The following is a 17,196-nucleotide window of genomic DNA, read 5'->3' on the forward strand; positions in this document are numbered from 1 at the left end:
ATTCTTTGATGTGGAGATAACATGGATCATTTATGAGTATGTGTGTGTGTGTATGTGTGTAAACAAAGACTAACCAGTTGTTCCCTCCCCTGTACAAGCAGCGTGGCGAGTGTTCAGGAAGCAGATGGACTGTATGTTGGCATGCTTTGTGTTTTGTGTGCACTGCCAGCCAGAGACATAATGCAACCATTCACTTATCAGCAGATTCACAAACAAAATTAGATTACATACTTCCAACAGTAAAGATATAAGAATGCAACATTACTTCATCCTTAAACTGTCACTGAATTACCAGTTTCTATCAGAAGTTTTATATCAGAGGAAATTTGTTTCCCAGGCATCCTGTATCTTGACTGTACAGTACAGGACTTTCCAATTGGTTGAAGTAACTGTACTCATTTTATTGTAACTTGGCCCAGTTTTTCATGCTTTTGTATCATATTTCATGTAGTTCTCTGGCAGAAAAAGACAATGTTTAGGCTCAACATCCTGTCCTTTGCACTTCCTCCTGATTAGCATCGTATTCAAGTGTTAATATGTTGTTACAACACACCATTCAAGATGGAGAGATGGCATTTTTAGGCCAAGTTAGAGTAAGATGAGTATAGTGTCCTGTAGTCTATGGGGTTCACATAGTTGAGCCTAGGGCTGCAAGAACAGCAGTGACAACCTCTTGAATAGGGATAATGATTTATTTTGAGCAGCAGATGCTCTGATTTGGGACACAGTGTTGTAGTATATCCTTAGCAGTCAAGAAATACAGCATGATGCCTTCACCTATAATTTTCACTGAGCAAAAGTTGGTCCTGTAATGCTGGTCATATTAAGCAGGCCTCAATATTTTAGTATATTGCAATTGTTAACACAGTCCAGTAGTGGGTAATATTTGTGTCCACTGTTCAAAGTTTTGGTGTGTTATCTCTTTTGCTGATGGTGCACCACTTGCATGATGCATTGTAGCTGATGTACAGTATTTGTGTGCTTGTATTTCTGGTAATCAGTATTTTAAGTCAAGAATGTGCCAAAAATACAGTAACTGATACTGTATGGTGAAATAAGACTACAAACAGTTTTTCAGTGAAGTTGTTATATATATGTTATTTTTGCTTTTAATAATACAGATGATGTGGAATGTTTTTTATTGGAGAGAGAGAGAGAGAGAGAGAGAATCCTAATATGCAATTGTTTATTAATTATTCAATTAATCATGCTAAAATCATTAATTATATTTCTTTTATTTGCATGCCCTTAAATAATGCATATGCCTGAATGATATTGCACTTTCATTGTTGTGCACCTTCACCATCATCACATTTATTTCTTCTGGATCTGTTGTGTTTCTGTTTTTGTTTTCTGTAATGTCATGCTGATATTTATAGTTGCCTTTTCATGATTTCATACCAGTACAGCACACATGGCTACTATAGTATATATTTTTTGGTAATATTCTGCAGTCTTGAAGGAGAATGCTACCCCTGGTTGTTTATGGATGTTTTTGAAACCTGTTGTTATTAGATGTGATCAGCTTCCATCCCACATTACAGAGTGCAGTCAACAGTGAAATAGGGAGAGGCCAGACATGTTATATCTTTTGGTGAAGAGGACATCTTGTGAGGTGAAGGTCTTACTGAGTAACAACATTTTGCTCTGCAGAGCTTTGCCAATTTGCTGCCATAGGCACTGATGAGGACCTACATGTGGTGGTACTTTGGACCCTGGGTGAAGCAAAGCATCTGCAGTATCCACCCAGGAACCAAGCCTTCTCCTGTTTCCTTGCACCTCATCAAGGGGAAAAGCCCTGGTCCATTCCTGGCAAGGTGCTGTCTGTAATGTGCATGCTGGTTCTCAGCACAGTGTATGTACTATACTGTACTTGTAGGATAGCCCTACAGAAGATGTTTTGTACCTGTGGTCAACAGGTTTGCTTGGGCAAACAGACTCAGGTTAAGCAACAACAGCAGCATCAACTGCCACCAGTTTGACAAAGTTTAGTTGAGCAAAACACTGTTACTCATTAAAGACCTCCCTCTGATAAAGTATGTTTTTTTATCAATTCTTTCGGAACCGTCTATTGTATGATACTCACATATTATATATTTGTTTCGGACTTCAAAAATCATCATAAAAGGCTGGGAGCTTGCCTTCCCCTGTCATGATTTAAGTTTAAGTATATGGCGGTTACTTACAGAAAGAAGGAACCTTATGTCCTCTTTCTACACTGGGTGCACTTCCTAGTACAGTTGCATAACACCTTCACTACCAGAGGTCTCTTTCCAGGCTGAATTTAATCATATGGTTGTAATTAATATAGCAAAGAAGACAGTCATATTGAAGGAATTAATGGAAGGTACAGGGCTCTCAAGGTGATAAACTCATCTGATAGTAGCAGCAAAAATAAATAAAGAAATATCACTATTTTGTGGGGTTAATGCAGTGACTGTAGTATACTGTATTTGCATTGTAACCCTGTAAGTCCTGTGACATATTATCTGTTCTATTGTTGCTGCCACCGGATGATTTTGTTCAGGTTTAAGGGAGACATCTTCCAATGAAAGTTAGTAAAGGCTGTCTATAACACCTTTAGTCTGAAACATGTCTCCTAAGCTGCATAACGTCAAATAGGCCGTCTGGCTCAGTTGCCCTTCAGTTCCCGTAAAACACAGCTTTGAACACATATAGTAAAACTACCCATCCATGTCAGACATATGTAAACTAGTTGCCACAATACGTACATGAAGATGGCAAAATTATAAGAAATCCTTAAGTTGAAGGGGTTAATTACTGAACACATTATTAAAGTTAGTGCATGCCTCAGTAAACATATGTGCCTGACTGTCCATCCCTGTGTTTGTGAAGAGAGCGTGACCACTAATGCTACTGATTTGCATATGGACACGTACACCAGACACACGGTAGTGAATTCTCTTGGTGTAACAGTGCCGTGAATTGTTTAAGTGAAAGAATTATAGTCACATTTGGAAAAGATACAACTGTTTCTCTTGACTTGGACTCTCTTTCAACTCCACCTCTCTCTCACCTCTCTCCTTTCCCCATCCTTTTACTACATTCAATCCTTAGCTTCCCTTCCATCCTTCCACTTCACTCTCCCTTTCTTCCCCCTCATCACACCTTCCTCCTATTCCCCCATCACCTCTCCTTTCCTACCCTCTCACTACCCTTTTCTTCCATCACAGTCATCATTCCTCCCTCCCTTTCCCCTGATCATCCTTCTCTTTCTTCCCCCTCATCACCCATCCCTTCCTTCTCCCTCATCACCTCTGCCATCCTGCTGCCTCATTATCCCTCCCTTCCTATCCCAGGCTCTCTCTCCTCATGATCTCAGTACAATAAAAGCTTGGTTAACTGGAATGCATGGGGATTCTTCCATTCCGGATATGGAATTTTCTGGATAACTGAATGTTACTCTTAGACATTTTCTGGAAGGTCAAACAAATGAAATATGACCAAACTTGGGACTTATTTCATAAAGTACATTATACAGTATTTGATACAGTACAGGTAAGATACAATACACAAAAAAGACAGCAAGAAAAATTGTACAGGACAGAACACAAACCAGCAAACATTACCAAAAATTATTTAGAGAAAAATTTAGTACATTCCTCTCGCACTGTTTCGACGCAACTTGCATCCAACCACTTCCAAGTACTGAGTGACCTCTTGCCAGCCCAGACCTCATGCTTCCCACACTCGTCTTTCAGTGATTCGTGTGGTATCAAAAACTGATTTCAATCATTTCATTCTCCCGCCCTTATTATAACTGTATTGTTTTGAAACTGGTTTATGTTATAAATTAATGAATGATCTTCCTAATGGGGAAAAAAAAAAAAAAAAGACTGTACCATATTGTATCAGTCACTTATTTAGTCAGTGCTCATTAACTCACAGACTTATAAACATTTCGGTAATGATTATAGAATATTGTGGAGCATTTATCTACGATCCATTTCATTAAAAAAATGACACTTCGAGCTATACTAGAAAATTTTTTATGGCATATGGAATAACAGTAGTCGTTCATCACACCTGGCTGCTCTGAGTGAACTGCCTCCTATCATTTCATTCTCGCCTGCCCAGACCTCACGCTCCCCACATTCCTCGCTCAGTGATTTGTGCGGCAGCGAAAAATTATTACAATTATTTCATTCCCCTGCCCTAATTTTTAACTGTATTGTTATGAAACTGATACATGTTACAAATGAATAAAAATTAATGATCTTCCTAATGAATGAAAAAAAAAAAAAGTAAATAAAGGATAAAAAACACCTTACTTTATCATTCAGTAATGTATTCATTTACTCACTGACATATATACAGTGTGTGAGTACTGTATATATGTCAGTGAGTAAATGAATACATTACTGAATGATAAAGTATGGTGTTTTTTTTCCTTTATTTACTTTTTTTTTTTTTTCATTCATTAGGAAGGTCATTTATTCATTTGTAACATGTATCAGTTTCATAACAATATAGTTAAAAATTATGGCAGGGGAATGAAATGATTGTAATCATTTTACGATATCGCACAGATCACTGAGTGAGGATTGTGGGGAGCGGGAGGTCTGGGCAGGCAAGAATGAAATGATACGAAACAGTTCACTTAGAGCGGCCAGGAGTGATGAACGATTATCATTATTCCGTAGGCCATAAAAAATTTTCTAGCATAGCTAGAAGTGTCATTTTTTTACAAAATGGATCGCAGATATATGTTCTACAATATTCTGTAATCATTGCCGAAATGTTTATATGTCTGTAAGTAAATGAGCATTGAATAAATAAGTGAATAATACAATATGGTAGTTCCTTTTTTTTTTTTTTTTTTTTTTTTTTTTTTTTATAGGAAGATCAAACAACAAATTGTTGTCGAAAAAAAAACAGCAAAATATATGGCTGGACCCAACCTATGTCAAAAGAGTGTGAGCGGTTGATTTCACTTGGACAAATCCTGAGTCAAAAGAGTGCGAGTGTTTGGATTTCACATCAAGGAATCCTGCGTCGAAAGAGTGTGAACGGTTGGATTCTTCACCGGGCTCCCTTGTATGAAAGAGTTAAAATACCGACCAAAATAATTTTGAAAACTTAGCTGCGTACACTACTTTGTCCTGTACTGTACAGAACTAATCAAGAATTATAGGGGGATCATCAGGATCATGAGATGAGGATTCAGACAGTGGAATATTTTTGACCCCATGCTGGATCGAATTTGCATTACGGTTATATGGATGTGCCGATGCATCGGATGCCGGTTAATCGAGCTTAATTATTGATACATGCACACATTCCATCTCTCTTCATCCCTATTGAGGGTTTGAGTCAGCTGGAAATCGTTCTATCTTCTCAATAAACAGCTATTCCAAACATGGGTAAAATCTTCTAGTACTGTACTGCGCTGTCTTATGAGAGATAATGCAGACGTTCTCATGGGCCTGCTTCCCTGAATCTCAAATTTATTACAATGACTTTCTTAGAACCTAGTAATGTCATCCCTACCTAGCTTCTTTAGTGTACCAGTAAATTGGCTAAAGTCATCATAGCCATATCTAACTTTGCCTAACTTAGTACATTAACTTGATTATACCCACTCCTACTCATTCTCACCTATCTTAATAGATTAGACCTTTCCACTGCTTCACTAACATCATAATAAAGGCTTTCATGCCTCAGTCAGACTCAGAGTAATTGTTTTTTCAGTTCCTCAAAACACTTCATCAAAGATCAGAAGTTTGTCCCCCTTGTCGGAGCTTGTCTTATCCATTAGAGCGGGTAACATTAGTGGTCTCGGGTATCTGGCCGCTCAGTTAGCCAATAATTTTGGTAAGTGGTTATGGTCTTTTGATTTTTAACAGTATTTTGCTTTATTTGCATGATACACAGGGATAATAATTTTTTGTGTGGATTTAAATTGCTTATCAGTGTTTTGGATTCCCTACTTCTCATAGTGCATGCTTTATAACAGCAAATTTATTTATTCTTTAAAATGACATAATGTTTATGCTTATATGCAATTTATAACAGTTTAATGGTTTTATAGGGTATGTTCCAGAATACTCTACAAAACTGGTAGATGATTAGTAGTAAAATGATCATCATTAAAACTAATTTTCTCAATTATCTTCTTAACTGGAATCATCAGGATAAAGAACCTTAATATTTAAGCTGAGGCAACGGTAAGTACATTATATCAAAAGTTTGTAAGTTTTTATCAGCAGTTCTATACCAAATACATCTGTTCTCACCTTTGTGCAAAGAGAGAGAGAGAGAATCTCTTTATTTACTGAGGTGTCACAAAGAAAGGCTGAGAGTCACTTGAAACAAGCGTGCATTATATGCAATCAGTGCTTACTGATTTTCCTGACCAAACTGACTTCATATATGACTGCTATGTCAGTGGACCAATTTAACCAGCAACTCATTCTTGGTTTTACAAAAACTTTACAGCAATGGACTTTTTTTTTTTTTTTTTTTTTTTTTTTTGGGGGGGGGGGGTCCTTAGCAGTGTAATTGGTGATTTAGAAATGAAAAATATAGGAAAATGCAACATCATCATCATCATCATCATCCAGACCTTCTTTCGCATCATTAGTTGGAATGTTTATCCTTGACCAAAAATACTTTACCCCCCCAAATTTTCTCAGCTATTGAAACTAAATATAAACATTGTGGGAGGCATTTCTGTCTTACTTTTTTATTGAATCATTTGTAAAGGTCATTTGAAGGTAAGGATGGTAATACAAAACCTTAACTGTCAGTCACTTGTACCAGCAAGACAAACATACAAAGTCCAGTTTAAATGTTGCACATGAATGTTTTTGATAGAAAGAGTAGCAGTTAATTAACATTAAGCTGGACCACTGCACAAACAAATATAGTAAGTTGTGACAGAGGTAAAGATAATGAGAATAGGAGTACACAAAAACTGACTCTGCAGTGTGTTCCCCCCCAGACCTCTCCACCTTGGCCTTGGAGACTGAGAGTGCCCCAGCCTCTCCTACTCGCTCTCCCAGCTCTTCTCTTCGTCGCAACCGACCCCCACCTGAGCGTCGCCCCAGTGACCGCAGCCTCGATCGTCGCACAGCACGCACACAGGACACCTCCTCTCCCACTTTACGTCCTCTTCCAGTTTCTCTCACATATGACATGCGAACAGTTTTGGGCATGACGGAAATCAAGAGCCAAATTGGGTATGCCAGGGCATGGGTGCGTTTGGCCCTAGAGAAGAAGGTTTTAGCAGCTCACTTGACTACATTGCTGTCTCAGCCTGCCTTGCTGAAGTCCCTTTACAAGCGCTATGCCTTCCTGCGCTCTGATGATGAAAAGGAGCAGTTCCTCTCATACCTACTCTCATTGAATGCGGTGGATTACTATTGCTTTACCAACATCTACCTCAATACTAGTAAGTTGGTCTTCTCACTGTCAATCCTTGCATACTGTAGTGTGTATTAAGCTTATTTCAAGGTGGAGCTCAGTTGATATCTAGAGAGCAGTTCACTTTACCAGCATGTATGTAGCTTTTAATAAAATGTAAAGTACTGTATATCTGTGAGGTGAAGGGATTTAAGCCCAACACTCGTAGGATGCACTTCAGATTTTAAACTTGTCCAACCTACAGTGCTATCATCACAGACAAACCTTGTCACAGCTTGAAATCCAGAGTCGAAAAGCTGCAAGCACTGAAAATTTGGCCCGTGATGAAAAACACAAGACCGCACTAGTGTATTCTTAAGGCTGGAACTGGTAGTAGCAAAAAGTAAATAAATAAATAAATAAAGGAAATGAAATAAAGGAAAAAAGAAGGATGACTTATAATGAGCACTGATTGTACATTATTATTTCAGTGGTGCCGTATCGTGTTGTCATATTCCCTTCACGTAAGCTGAGTGGAGCAAGCACCTCAGCCAATGCCTGGGTCAGTCTGGCTGGCTCCCTTGGTCACACTACCAACATACCCATTGTAAAGAATCAGCTTGAGTTTGTCTTTCAGGTATGTTTCTATGTAATATCTGTTTTTGCATTATTAACCCAGCAATTATTTTACTACTGTATTGTTTTTCTACTTTAATTTTGTGGAGGCTTTGATCAGTATATAGCTTGTTTCTCATAGTTCAGTTGCAGAGTAAGGCAGTAATGTTGCTCCACCTTGTATTCGTGTTAATCTTCTTGTTACTCTTCTGTATTGAAGATGGAGAGATGGCAGTTTTAGGTCAAGCATAAGTGGACAAAGTTTATTACTAATGAGAGTTCTGGGAATCAGAGTTAAATTTGATTTCTTTTTTATTACAAAATAGTAATTGATGTGTTGACTTTACTTGTAGCTTGTATTGCGATTGAGTAAATTGTATCATAATCAATGAGAAATTAACTCTTAAAATTTCTTTGCAGATGGGTAGGCTTGATATGAGGTGAAGCCAGGATTGTGCATCTTGAGTGATGTACCTATGGCTGTTCGATCCATTTCACTGGGCATGCTGTTGTTAGTTCTCCCACATTCATAATTTTACTTTCCTTGTTTTTTATCCTACATCGTTCCATGCTTAGGTGGGAAAAAATGGTCAGGATGATGAAATTGATGATGATGAAGTTCTCACTTGTATTTTATTGCAGCTTTCTTTGCTTCTACCCAAGCCATACTAGCGTATGGTTTACTTAAATTACTTCTAATACATCATCTGATTTCAAGTTTATTCAAGTCTCTCTCTCTCTCTCTCTCTCTCTCTCTCTCTCTCTCTCTCTCTCTGTCCATTGTGCCCCTCTGGAATAAGAAATTATGTTAGATTTGTGTTCTTGATATTACATTAATCAGCATCACCATCCTGCTCTGTGTTTCCCTCCTAAGGATGGAGTGAGGTAAGGTTAAGAAAACAAAAGATGAGAAAGTGCAAAATAAAGAGAATTATCAACAGCATACCATGTGAAGTGAATCCCAGACACTGACTCTCACACAGCACATGTTCCCACAATCGTTGCTCTACCTCAAAACCAAACTACCTGGATTTTTTTTTTTTTTTTTTTTTTTTTTTTTTTTTTGAGGGGGGGAGGGATTCCTTTATAGTTCACATTACTTGCCAGATTATATACCATATTTCTCACTTTGAACCATTTTGTAAATGACTTGGGAGATTTCATAATACCACTTCATTAGTGATTTATTCTGTTTAATCCCTCTCTCCATCCTCTTGTGTGCAATTGATGCAAATATCTCAATGTCAAAATTATATAAAGGCAAGGAATATTAACCCCAGCTGGACCTGTTCTTTGTAAGGTGGTTTACTTCCCCTGAGTCACTGCTCTATTACTAATATAAATTGTACCTCATATGAGGTTTGAAGCTTGGCCCATACAGACCATCATTGTGTCTCAGTTGAGTTCTTTAGCTCAGCAGGGGTTAAAGTGTATATAGTGTACTGTATAGAGTAAATAACCAAGGAAGAAGATGCAGTAAGGCCTCCTATGTCACTTAGAATTCAGCTTATTTTCCTCCACCCCTCCAACACAAGAACATGATCTTTCAGATTATATTGATATTAAAATGATATAAAAACATGCATTAACACGATTTAAAAACATACAAAAGAATGCTAAAGTGTAACATACAAAATACATCACTAAGAAAGAGGATCTGTACAGCCTTCTATGCCACTTATAACGTGGCCCTTTTCATTTAACCCTTCAGCACAAGAACCTGGGTCTGCTTACAACCGTGCGTTTAGGTCACGACAACACTGGCATGTCTCCCAAGTGGCTGGTGGAGCATGTGTTGGTCAGGAATGACATCACAGGGCACACTTGGAAGTAAGTATCCCCTCTCCCAGCTTCATAGTGACGTAATGGCAGTATAGTACTAAGAAGTCAGGAATGTTTTCCAGAAAATCACTCCCCACACACACACACACAAACACATAACTGGTACTGTATATTGGGAGAACTGTCAGATCAGTTTTTTAGATGATAATGGATCTTTAGCAGGAAAGTTTTCTATAAGTTACAACAGATTCAGTAACACAAAACATAAAAAAATGTCAGCTTATATGAAGAACTTCCTGTAATTTACATTCTACAGTATGTGCATTCATTGCTCAGTCACTGCATCTTTCTGTTTTTCGAATATAGTAAATCCTCAGTATATCACATTAATTAGGGGTAAGGCTGATGATATAGCCTTCAGATCAGTATAGTTGATGTTCATTAGGGAGGACTATAACAGCCCCTGGATTTGTACTAAATCTTGTTCTGTGGATACATAATGGAATCATACATGTTCACATTTTTATTTTAGTTTTGTGTTGGTTTATATTGTTTACCTTGATATTGTATCAGTAAGAATTGTACCTTTTCAGTAAGTAATAAAACAAGAGAACAGAAAAAGCAACAAAATTACTCTGTGAAAGAAGAGTTCTGGGCAAATGTGGAAGCATGCATGGAAAAGTTTAAGAGGAGTGAGAGTGTTTTTTATTTTTTTTTTATGCGAGGAAGAAGGAACCAAAGGCTGAGCCCGCATGAACGTTCCTTCCAAGAAAAAAACAAAAACTGTACAAAAGAGAGCCAAATTTGATATCCATTCATTTCGAGATGCCTGGACGCACTGCATTTGAAAGACTGGAGATCATAGGAAGTAGGAAATACAGACAGAGGGAGACAGTTCCAGAGTTGACCTGTTGCATAAATGAAGGACCAGGAGAAACGATTACCTCTTGCATTAGAAAGCTGGACAGCAAAGGGAGGAGAGTTTGTTGCTAGATGGGTGCTATGCACCCTCCGTAGAGGTGGAGGGGTGCAAGCAGACAGTTCAGAGGAACAGTGACCATTGAAGTAGTGATAGAAAAGAGATATATAAAGATGCAACAGTGTGGTAAAGAGACAAAGGTTGCAGGGAGCCAGTAAGAGGAGGAGAGTCGATGAGATGAATAGCCATTGGGTCCACCCATTTGGGAAGAGCAGTATGTGGGGAGCCTCCCCACACATGAGAGTTGTACTCTAAACTGGGGCGAATAAAACCCATGTATAAAGTCAACAACTGTGCAGGGGTAAAGAAGGCACGGAGTCAGATTAGCACACCTAATCTCTTGGAAGCAGATTTTACAAGAGATGCAATATGATCTTTCCAAGATAAGTCCTGTGTGAATGAAACCCCAACCATGCTCAAGGATGATGCAGGATTGAGCTGGATATCATTAAACATTAGTGGGTACTCCTGTGGAAGAGTTTGACAGGTCAGTAGGTGTAAAAACTGAGTCTTTGATGTATTATAAACAACAAGATTATTTTTACCCCAGTCAGAGATACAAGCCAAGTTAGACATTAGGTGTGCCATAGCCTCATCCCTTGTTTGTTGAAGTACAGTAATCCCTGTACTATCTGGACGCCCACTATCTGGACTCCCCACTTACTGGACAGTTTGGGCCTGGGCCTTTGGACCCCCCCCCCAAAAAAAAAAAAAAAAAAAAAAAATCTGACATTTTTTTTCAACTGTAGTTTGAAATTGGTGTGCCGTGCCGAACAGCTGAGTTTACGCTCGCTGCTTGCTTCCCCCATCCCTCCCCGGTTGGCAGTTACCACTTAACTACCATCCTGAGTAGACGCTCATTCAGTGGATGCCGCACGTGCTCGTTTTTGTGAATAAACTGCAATACCTCGCCACTAGACCACATGGGGATTTACAGTGTTGTGCAGTGTTATGAAATTAGAATTCAGAGTGCAAAGATTTTAATATAGAGTGTAAGCTGGTGGTTGAAACTGGTATGGTGCAGTCAAGAACAGAATGTGCAGTGTTAAACAGTTATTACTCATAATGCAAAGGATTAATTGCAGCACAACACTGGATTACTGTAAATGCATCAAGAGCATTTTCACCACTGCCAGAGCCTTAGAGGAGGCGGGTTAACCTTCGTAACAAACGGCCACGGTCGTGTTGTAAGTACCCTGTACACTGCTAAATATTTTCGATACTTCTAATTCCTCATTCTCCGGTTCCTTTTCATTTATTTCATACTTTCTGTCCCTTATTTGTGTTAATAGAATCTAAAATAGGTGCTATGCATGTCCGGTAGAGAGTTATGTAGGTGGTTTTCTGAGTTAGGCTGGGTTAGGGTCCATAAGTACCAGTCCAGGAGGCAGGGGCCCACTTTCCGGACGGACCCACTTTCCGGACATGCTTTGGCTCTATTACATCGGATAGTGAAGGGATTACTGTAACTGCTGAGATGGACGTTGCGGGAACCGAATGGAAAGGTGAAAGGTGGAATCATCAGCGTACGAGTGGATAGGATTAGATGTATAGCTTAGAAGATCATTAATAAATAAAAGGAAGAGAGTTGGTGATAGGACAGAGCCCTGAGGAACACCACTGTTGATAGATCTAGGAGAAGAATGATGGCTGTCTACAACAGCAGTTATAGAATGACCAGAAAGGGAGCTATAGATGAAGGCACAGATAGATGGATAGAAACCATAAGAGGACAGTTTGGAAAGTAAAGATTTATGTCAGACTCGATCGAAAGCCTTTGAGATGTCAAGCAAGGCTTTCGCCAAAGTCCCGAAAGGAGGATGACCAGGAGTCTGAAAGGTAGGTGAGAAGATCACCAGTGGAACGTCCCTGATTGAACTCATACTGACGATCAGAAAGAAAGTTGTAATAGGAAAGATGCTTTAAAATTTTTCTGTTAAGAATAGACTCGAAAACTTGAGACACAGGATGTTAAAGCAATTGGACGAGTTAGAGGATTGAGAATGATCACCCTTCTTTGGGACTGGCTGAATGAGAGCAAACTTCCATCAAGAAGGAAAGGTACAAGTTGAAAGACAAAGGCAAAAGAGTTTACCTAGGCAGGGTGTAAGCACAGAAGCACAGTTCTTGAGGACAACAGGAGGGACTCCATCAGGCCCATATGCCTTGTTAGTATTGAGGCCAGTGATGGCAGAAAATACATCACCTGAAGAAATTTTAATGTCAGCCATGAGGAAGTCAGAGGGGGGAAATGAGGGAGGAACAGCACTGGAATCGTCTCAGGTGGAATTGGAGGAGAAAGTCTGAGCAAACAGATCTGCTCTGTTAGTAGAAGAAATAGCTACAGAGCCATCAGGGTAGAAAAGAGGAGGGAAGGATGATGAGGTAAAGTTGTGAGAAAGGTTTTTGGCAAGGTGCCAGAAGGAGTGGGAAGAATTTGAGTTGGAGAGTTGAGAGCATTTAGTACGGATGAAATTATTTTTAGCAGAGCGAAGAACAGACTTAGCACGATTCCAGGCAGAAACATAAAAAAATGTGATTCAGGGGTGGGTTGGCTCCAGTACCTTTTATAGGCCCTCTCCTTGTTGCGGATGGCATTAGAACAAGCGTGATTAAACCAAGGCTTTCTTGCATTAGTCAAAGGATATGAGAATGGAATGTATGCTTCCATGCCTGAGAGAATAACCTCCGTAATGTGCAAGGCACACTCAGATGGCTCGCAGCCGTGGAAGCAATAATCATTCCAGGGAAAATCAAAGAAGTACTGCCTGAGGGCCTCCCAATCCGCAGCTCCAAAGTGCCACAGATGACATTTCTTTGGAGGGTCTGCAGGCCGTACCAGAGCGAGAGGACAGGGTAAAGGAACAAAGTTATGATCGGAGGAGCCCAACGGAGAGAAAAGATTAACAGTGTAAGCAGAAGGATTAGTTGTAAGAAAGAGGTCAAGTATGTTTGAGCTCTCTCGAAGGCAGTCAGGGATACTGGTAAGGTGCTGTACGAGCTGCTCTGGGTCATTAAGGATAGAAAAGATGAAGGCTTGTTCACTAGGTGGATCAGTGAAAGGAGAGGAGAGCCAAAGGTGGTGGTGAACATTGAAATCTCCTAGAATGGAGATTTCAGAGAAAGGAGAAATGGAGATATGAATGGAAAAGTTGAAGGTGGATGGAGTAGTTGGTGAGTACGGCGTGCCTGCAGGATTGGATGAGAATGGTAGTGCTCTGGTGGATATTTGTGCAAGGAGGGGACTGGTGATTGATGCACCTGGATAAATCAAACTTTTGTTCTGTATATTTGAAGGTTGTTCCAAGGGCTCACGGAAGTTGAGATTACTGAAGTTTAGATTAATGAATCTGATATACTGTGTTGAAGGTTTACTGTATATCATTCTAGCATACAAACTTGTGCCAAACCAATCTAGATATCAGCATGGTCAAATACCAGTATTGTGCCCTATTCTCAAGGTACAAGATACTGTACATAGAATTATTATCATTGTTGCTATGGCCTCAGGCTCATCTGGATATGAACCCAGTGGATTGCAGGCTAAGATTACCCTTCTCCTGCATGCCACCATCCTCATCTTGGGGGGAAGGGAGGGAATTGAGGGACATTTGTATAACCAGACAGTGGAGCTTCCTGGATATATCAGTGCCACGACATGAAGATGTCAGTCTCCAACGCCAGTAACCAGTAAGTAATGCTAGATACAGTTCATAGTTAGACAGGCTGTTATAAGGAGACTATAAAGTATAATATCTTCATTTCTAATTCTATCCCTGTGCTGGAGAGGGAAGGCCTTATGTGTTGACACCAGTATAACTGGGTGGCTGTACTGCCTGGTTATGTAAACATCCATGAACTCCCTCCTTATCCTCTGAAAGGGGCATGGTGGACTGCTGGAGAAGGGAAGTTTCGGCCTACAGTCCACTAGGTTCACATCTCAAATGAACCTGGAGTTACAAGTACTGTTCCACCACTATTATTGATACTATTTCTCTTATGCATTTCCTGTCAGATTCCCTTGTGGTCGATGGCTTGGTCGAGGTATAGATGATGGATCCCTTGAGCGTATCCTGGTGGGTGAGTTGGTGCCATCCAATATGACACCTGATGACCTTGTAGAGTCATGCCGGACCCCTCCACGCTGCCGCTCACCCAACGTCCCCGGGCCACGCCGCACTGACCTCAAGCTCACTGTTCCGGATATACAGCAGCATCTGGGTAGGATGTGGTGGCTGCTGCTTGTCAGTGCTTTGCAGATCCTTCATTTCCTAGAACATACAGTGTATTAGTAGCATTTTGCTAAATGAGTGATATTGTTTCTGAAGTGTTGAAGTGCCACTTTAACTTCAGGTAAATGTACTTTACTGTTTTATATCTGCACAGTGACAGTTGTCGTGACTAACCAGTGATAATGTTCTTTAGTTTTTATGATTAAAAGAAACTACTCTGAATATTGTGGTAAAGAATGAATATGTTCATTAGCCATCTATTGCCTGAAATTTGAAATCAGTCATAGGATATGCTTGCTGGTTATCCAGACACATTTTCACCTTGGATTTGATAATTTTCTATGGAAAGTAGCTATATGAAGATAATTTATGATCTTTTAGTTAGAAAGAATACATTGAAATGTGGGAGAAAGGTTAATTACACTCTCTCAAGCAGTGGACACACTTGGATTTATATTCTTGCTGTTGCTAGATGAGTGTACTGTATTCATAAAGAACTTGAAGTGGAAAGATAATTATAAAGTGTGTTGGAAGGTGGCATAGATGAATAGTAAGGGAGCATGAATGATGAGTGAATGGAAGAGTAGCCCACTGGATTGGGCAACCTTGGGCTACTCTTCACCCTCCCGTAGGGTGGGAAAGGAGGTCCAGATGATGATGAAAATAATTGGACAGCACATCAGGCTGGAAAATACTATAATGTATCCAGTTTTTCTTCCATTTTGGTGTTATGCACTGTGCATGGTTCAGAATGTTTATTGTAACTTTTTTGTTGACAGATGTGTTAGTTTCCAAGTATTTAAAGTCAGTATAGGATAATTGGCTGAGGTTACAAAACTAAGCTTAAACACAATTTTTTAATTAGTGGTTCACCTCAGAAGATCAGAAGGGCTCCAAGAACACTTCTGTGTGATGAATTTATTGTAATTCCTTGTTTTTCAGGTGACTCTGTAAACAACCTTGTAAAATACTTCTACAAACCAGAAAAAGAGCGTGGCAGTCTTACTCTTCTGCTATGTGGCGACACTGGCCTTGTCTCCTGCCTTGAACAAGTCTTTTCATATGGCTTCAAGAGCACTAGGTTTTTTGGCAAGAATCTCTACCTGTGGGACTACTTTGGTCAGTAATCTGCCATTGTTGTTGCTAATGAAAAGAAACTGAATATCTGCTGACAGCTCTTGTATCATTGAAAGTAAACATTAAGCCTAAAGCTAGCGTCACGCTGGGCAGAAAACGGCCAACATGTTAGCCATTTTTGCAAGCTGAATGACCAACAGTCAGTGGGATTCAGCTTGCTAGGAGATATGTTGCTGTGATAAGATCTTAGTGAGCTAAATATCATTTTCAGCATGTTTGTAACAGTGAATGGAATATTTAAAGTGAAGGCGGCTCGCAAAAGTGGTTTTTGCCCAGTGTGACTCCACCTTTAGCTATACCATTGATGGACACCACCAGTGTTCCCCTCTGTGTGTGTGTATCCCCTGTCTCGCAGGTTCTTCTTGACGGAAGACTGCTTTCTAGGTATCTGTGTCAAGCTTCATTCTAACCACAGTGATATAATATTGTATTATGGCCTAAATGTGTTGTATGTTTTAGTTCTGTCATCTTACCCTTAAAAATAGTCAACAGAATATGGGATATGACTATATCTTAAAAAAATAATCATCATTACAGCAGTAGTTCAAACCCTGACACAGACAGAGGGCTGGTACTACAGTCCCAGACAGATCATCTCTTCATACTAAACAGTCTAGACCAACATACCCATATCCCACACCAAGCCCTCTTCCTCCCATCATCTCCAGACATCACCTTCTGCTCCCCAAACCTCACCCCCACTACATCCTGGAGAGTGGTTAAAACCCTAGGTTCTGATCACCTCCCAATCATCATCACTACCAAAACCAGAATCACCCCAGCTGGCCACAAACACACATACACTAATTATAAGAGAGCCAACTGGGAGGCCTTTGTAACTGAAACAGAACAACATTTCGAAACACTAAACAGTACACCCATCACAATCATCAACACCACTGTGAACACTTTTAATACAATCATACAAAACGCAGACAAAAGACACATCCCTAGAGGCAACAGAAAGAAACACAACCCCAACTTCACACCAGAAATTCAAGGCCTTATCAGACAACAGGACACACTGTGACACTTCCCAACACCCCATACAAAAGACACCATACAACAAATACAAGAACTCAACAC

The 17,196-nt window shown here is 39.7% G+C and overlaps 1 protein-coding gene across 1 annotated transcript in view; it reads left to right on the forward strand.

The window, feature by feature from the left end:
- The window catches only part of pns (DENN domain containing pinstripe), a 160,851-nt gene that overhangs the window by 137,316 nt on the left and 6,339 nt on the right, over window positions 1-17,196 (forward strand). Inside the window, exons 17-22 of the mRNA XM_080269829.1 lie at window positions 5,713-5,835; window positions 6,965-7,414; window positions 7,857-8,002; window positions 9,692-9,810; window positions 14,757-14,962; window positions 15,916-16,092. Of these exons, the coding sequence (XP_080125955.1) occupies window positions 5,713-5,835; window positions 6,965-7,414; window positions 7,857-8,002; window positions 9,692-9,810; window positions 14,757-14,962; window positions 15,916-16,092 (1,221 nt within the window). The remainder of the gene's footprint in view (window positions 1-5,712; window positions 5,836-6,964; window positions 7,415-7,856; window positions 8,003-9,691; window positions 9,811-14,756; window positions 14,963-15,915; window positions 16,093-17,196) is intronic.

This window comes from Coenobita brevimanus, chromosome 38 (genome assembly GCF_032717465.1).
Source record: "Coenobita brevimanus isolate Jiangsu-jjx chromosome 38, ASM3271746v2, whole genome shotgun sequence".
NCBI classification, from domain to species: domain Eukaryota; kingdom Metazoa; phylum Arthropoda; class Malacostraca; order Decapoda; family Coenobitidae; genus Coenobita; species Coenobita brevimanus.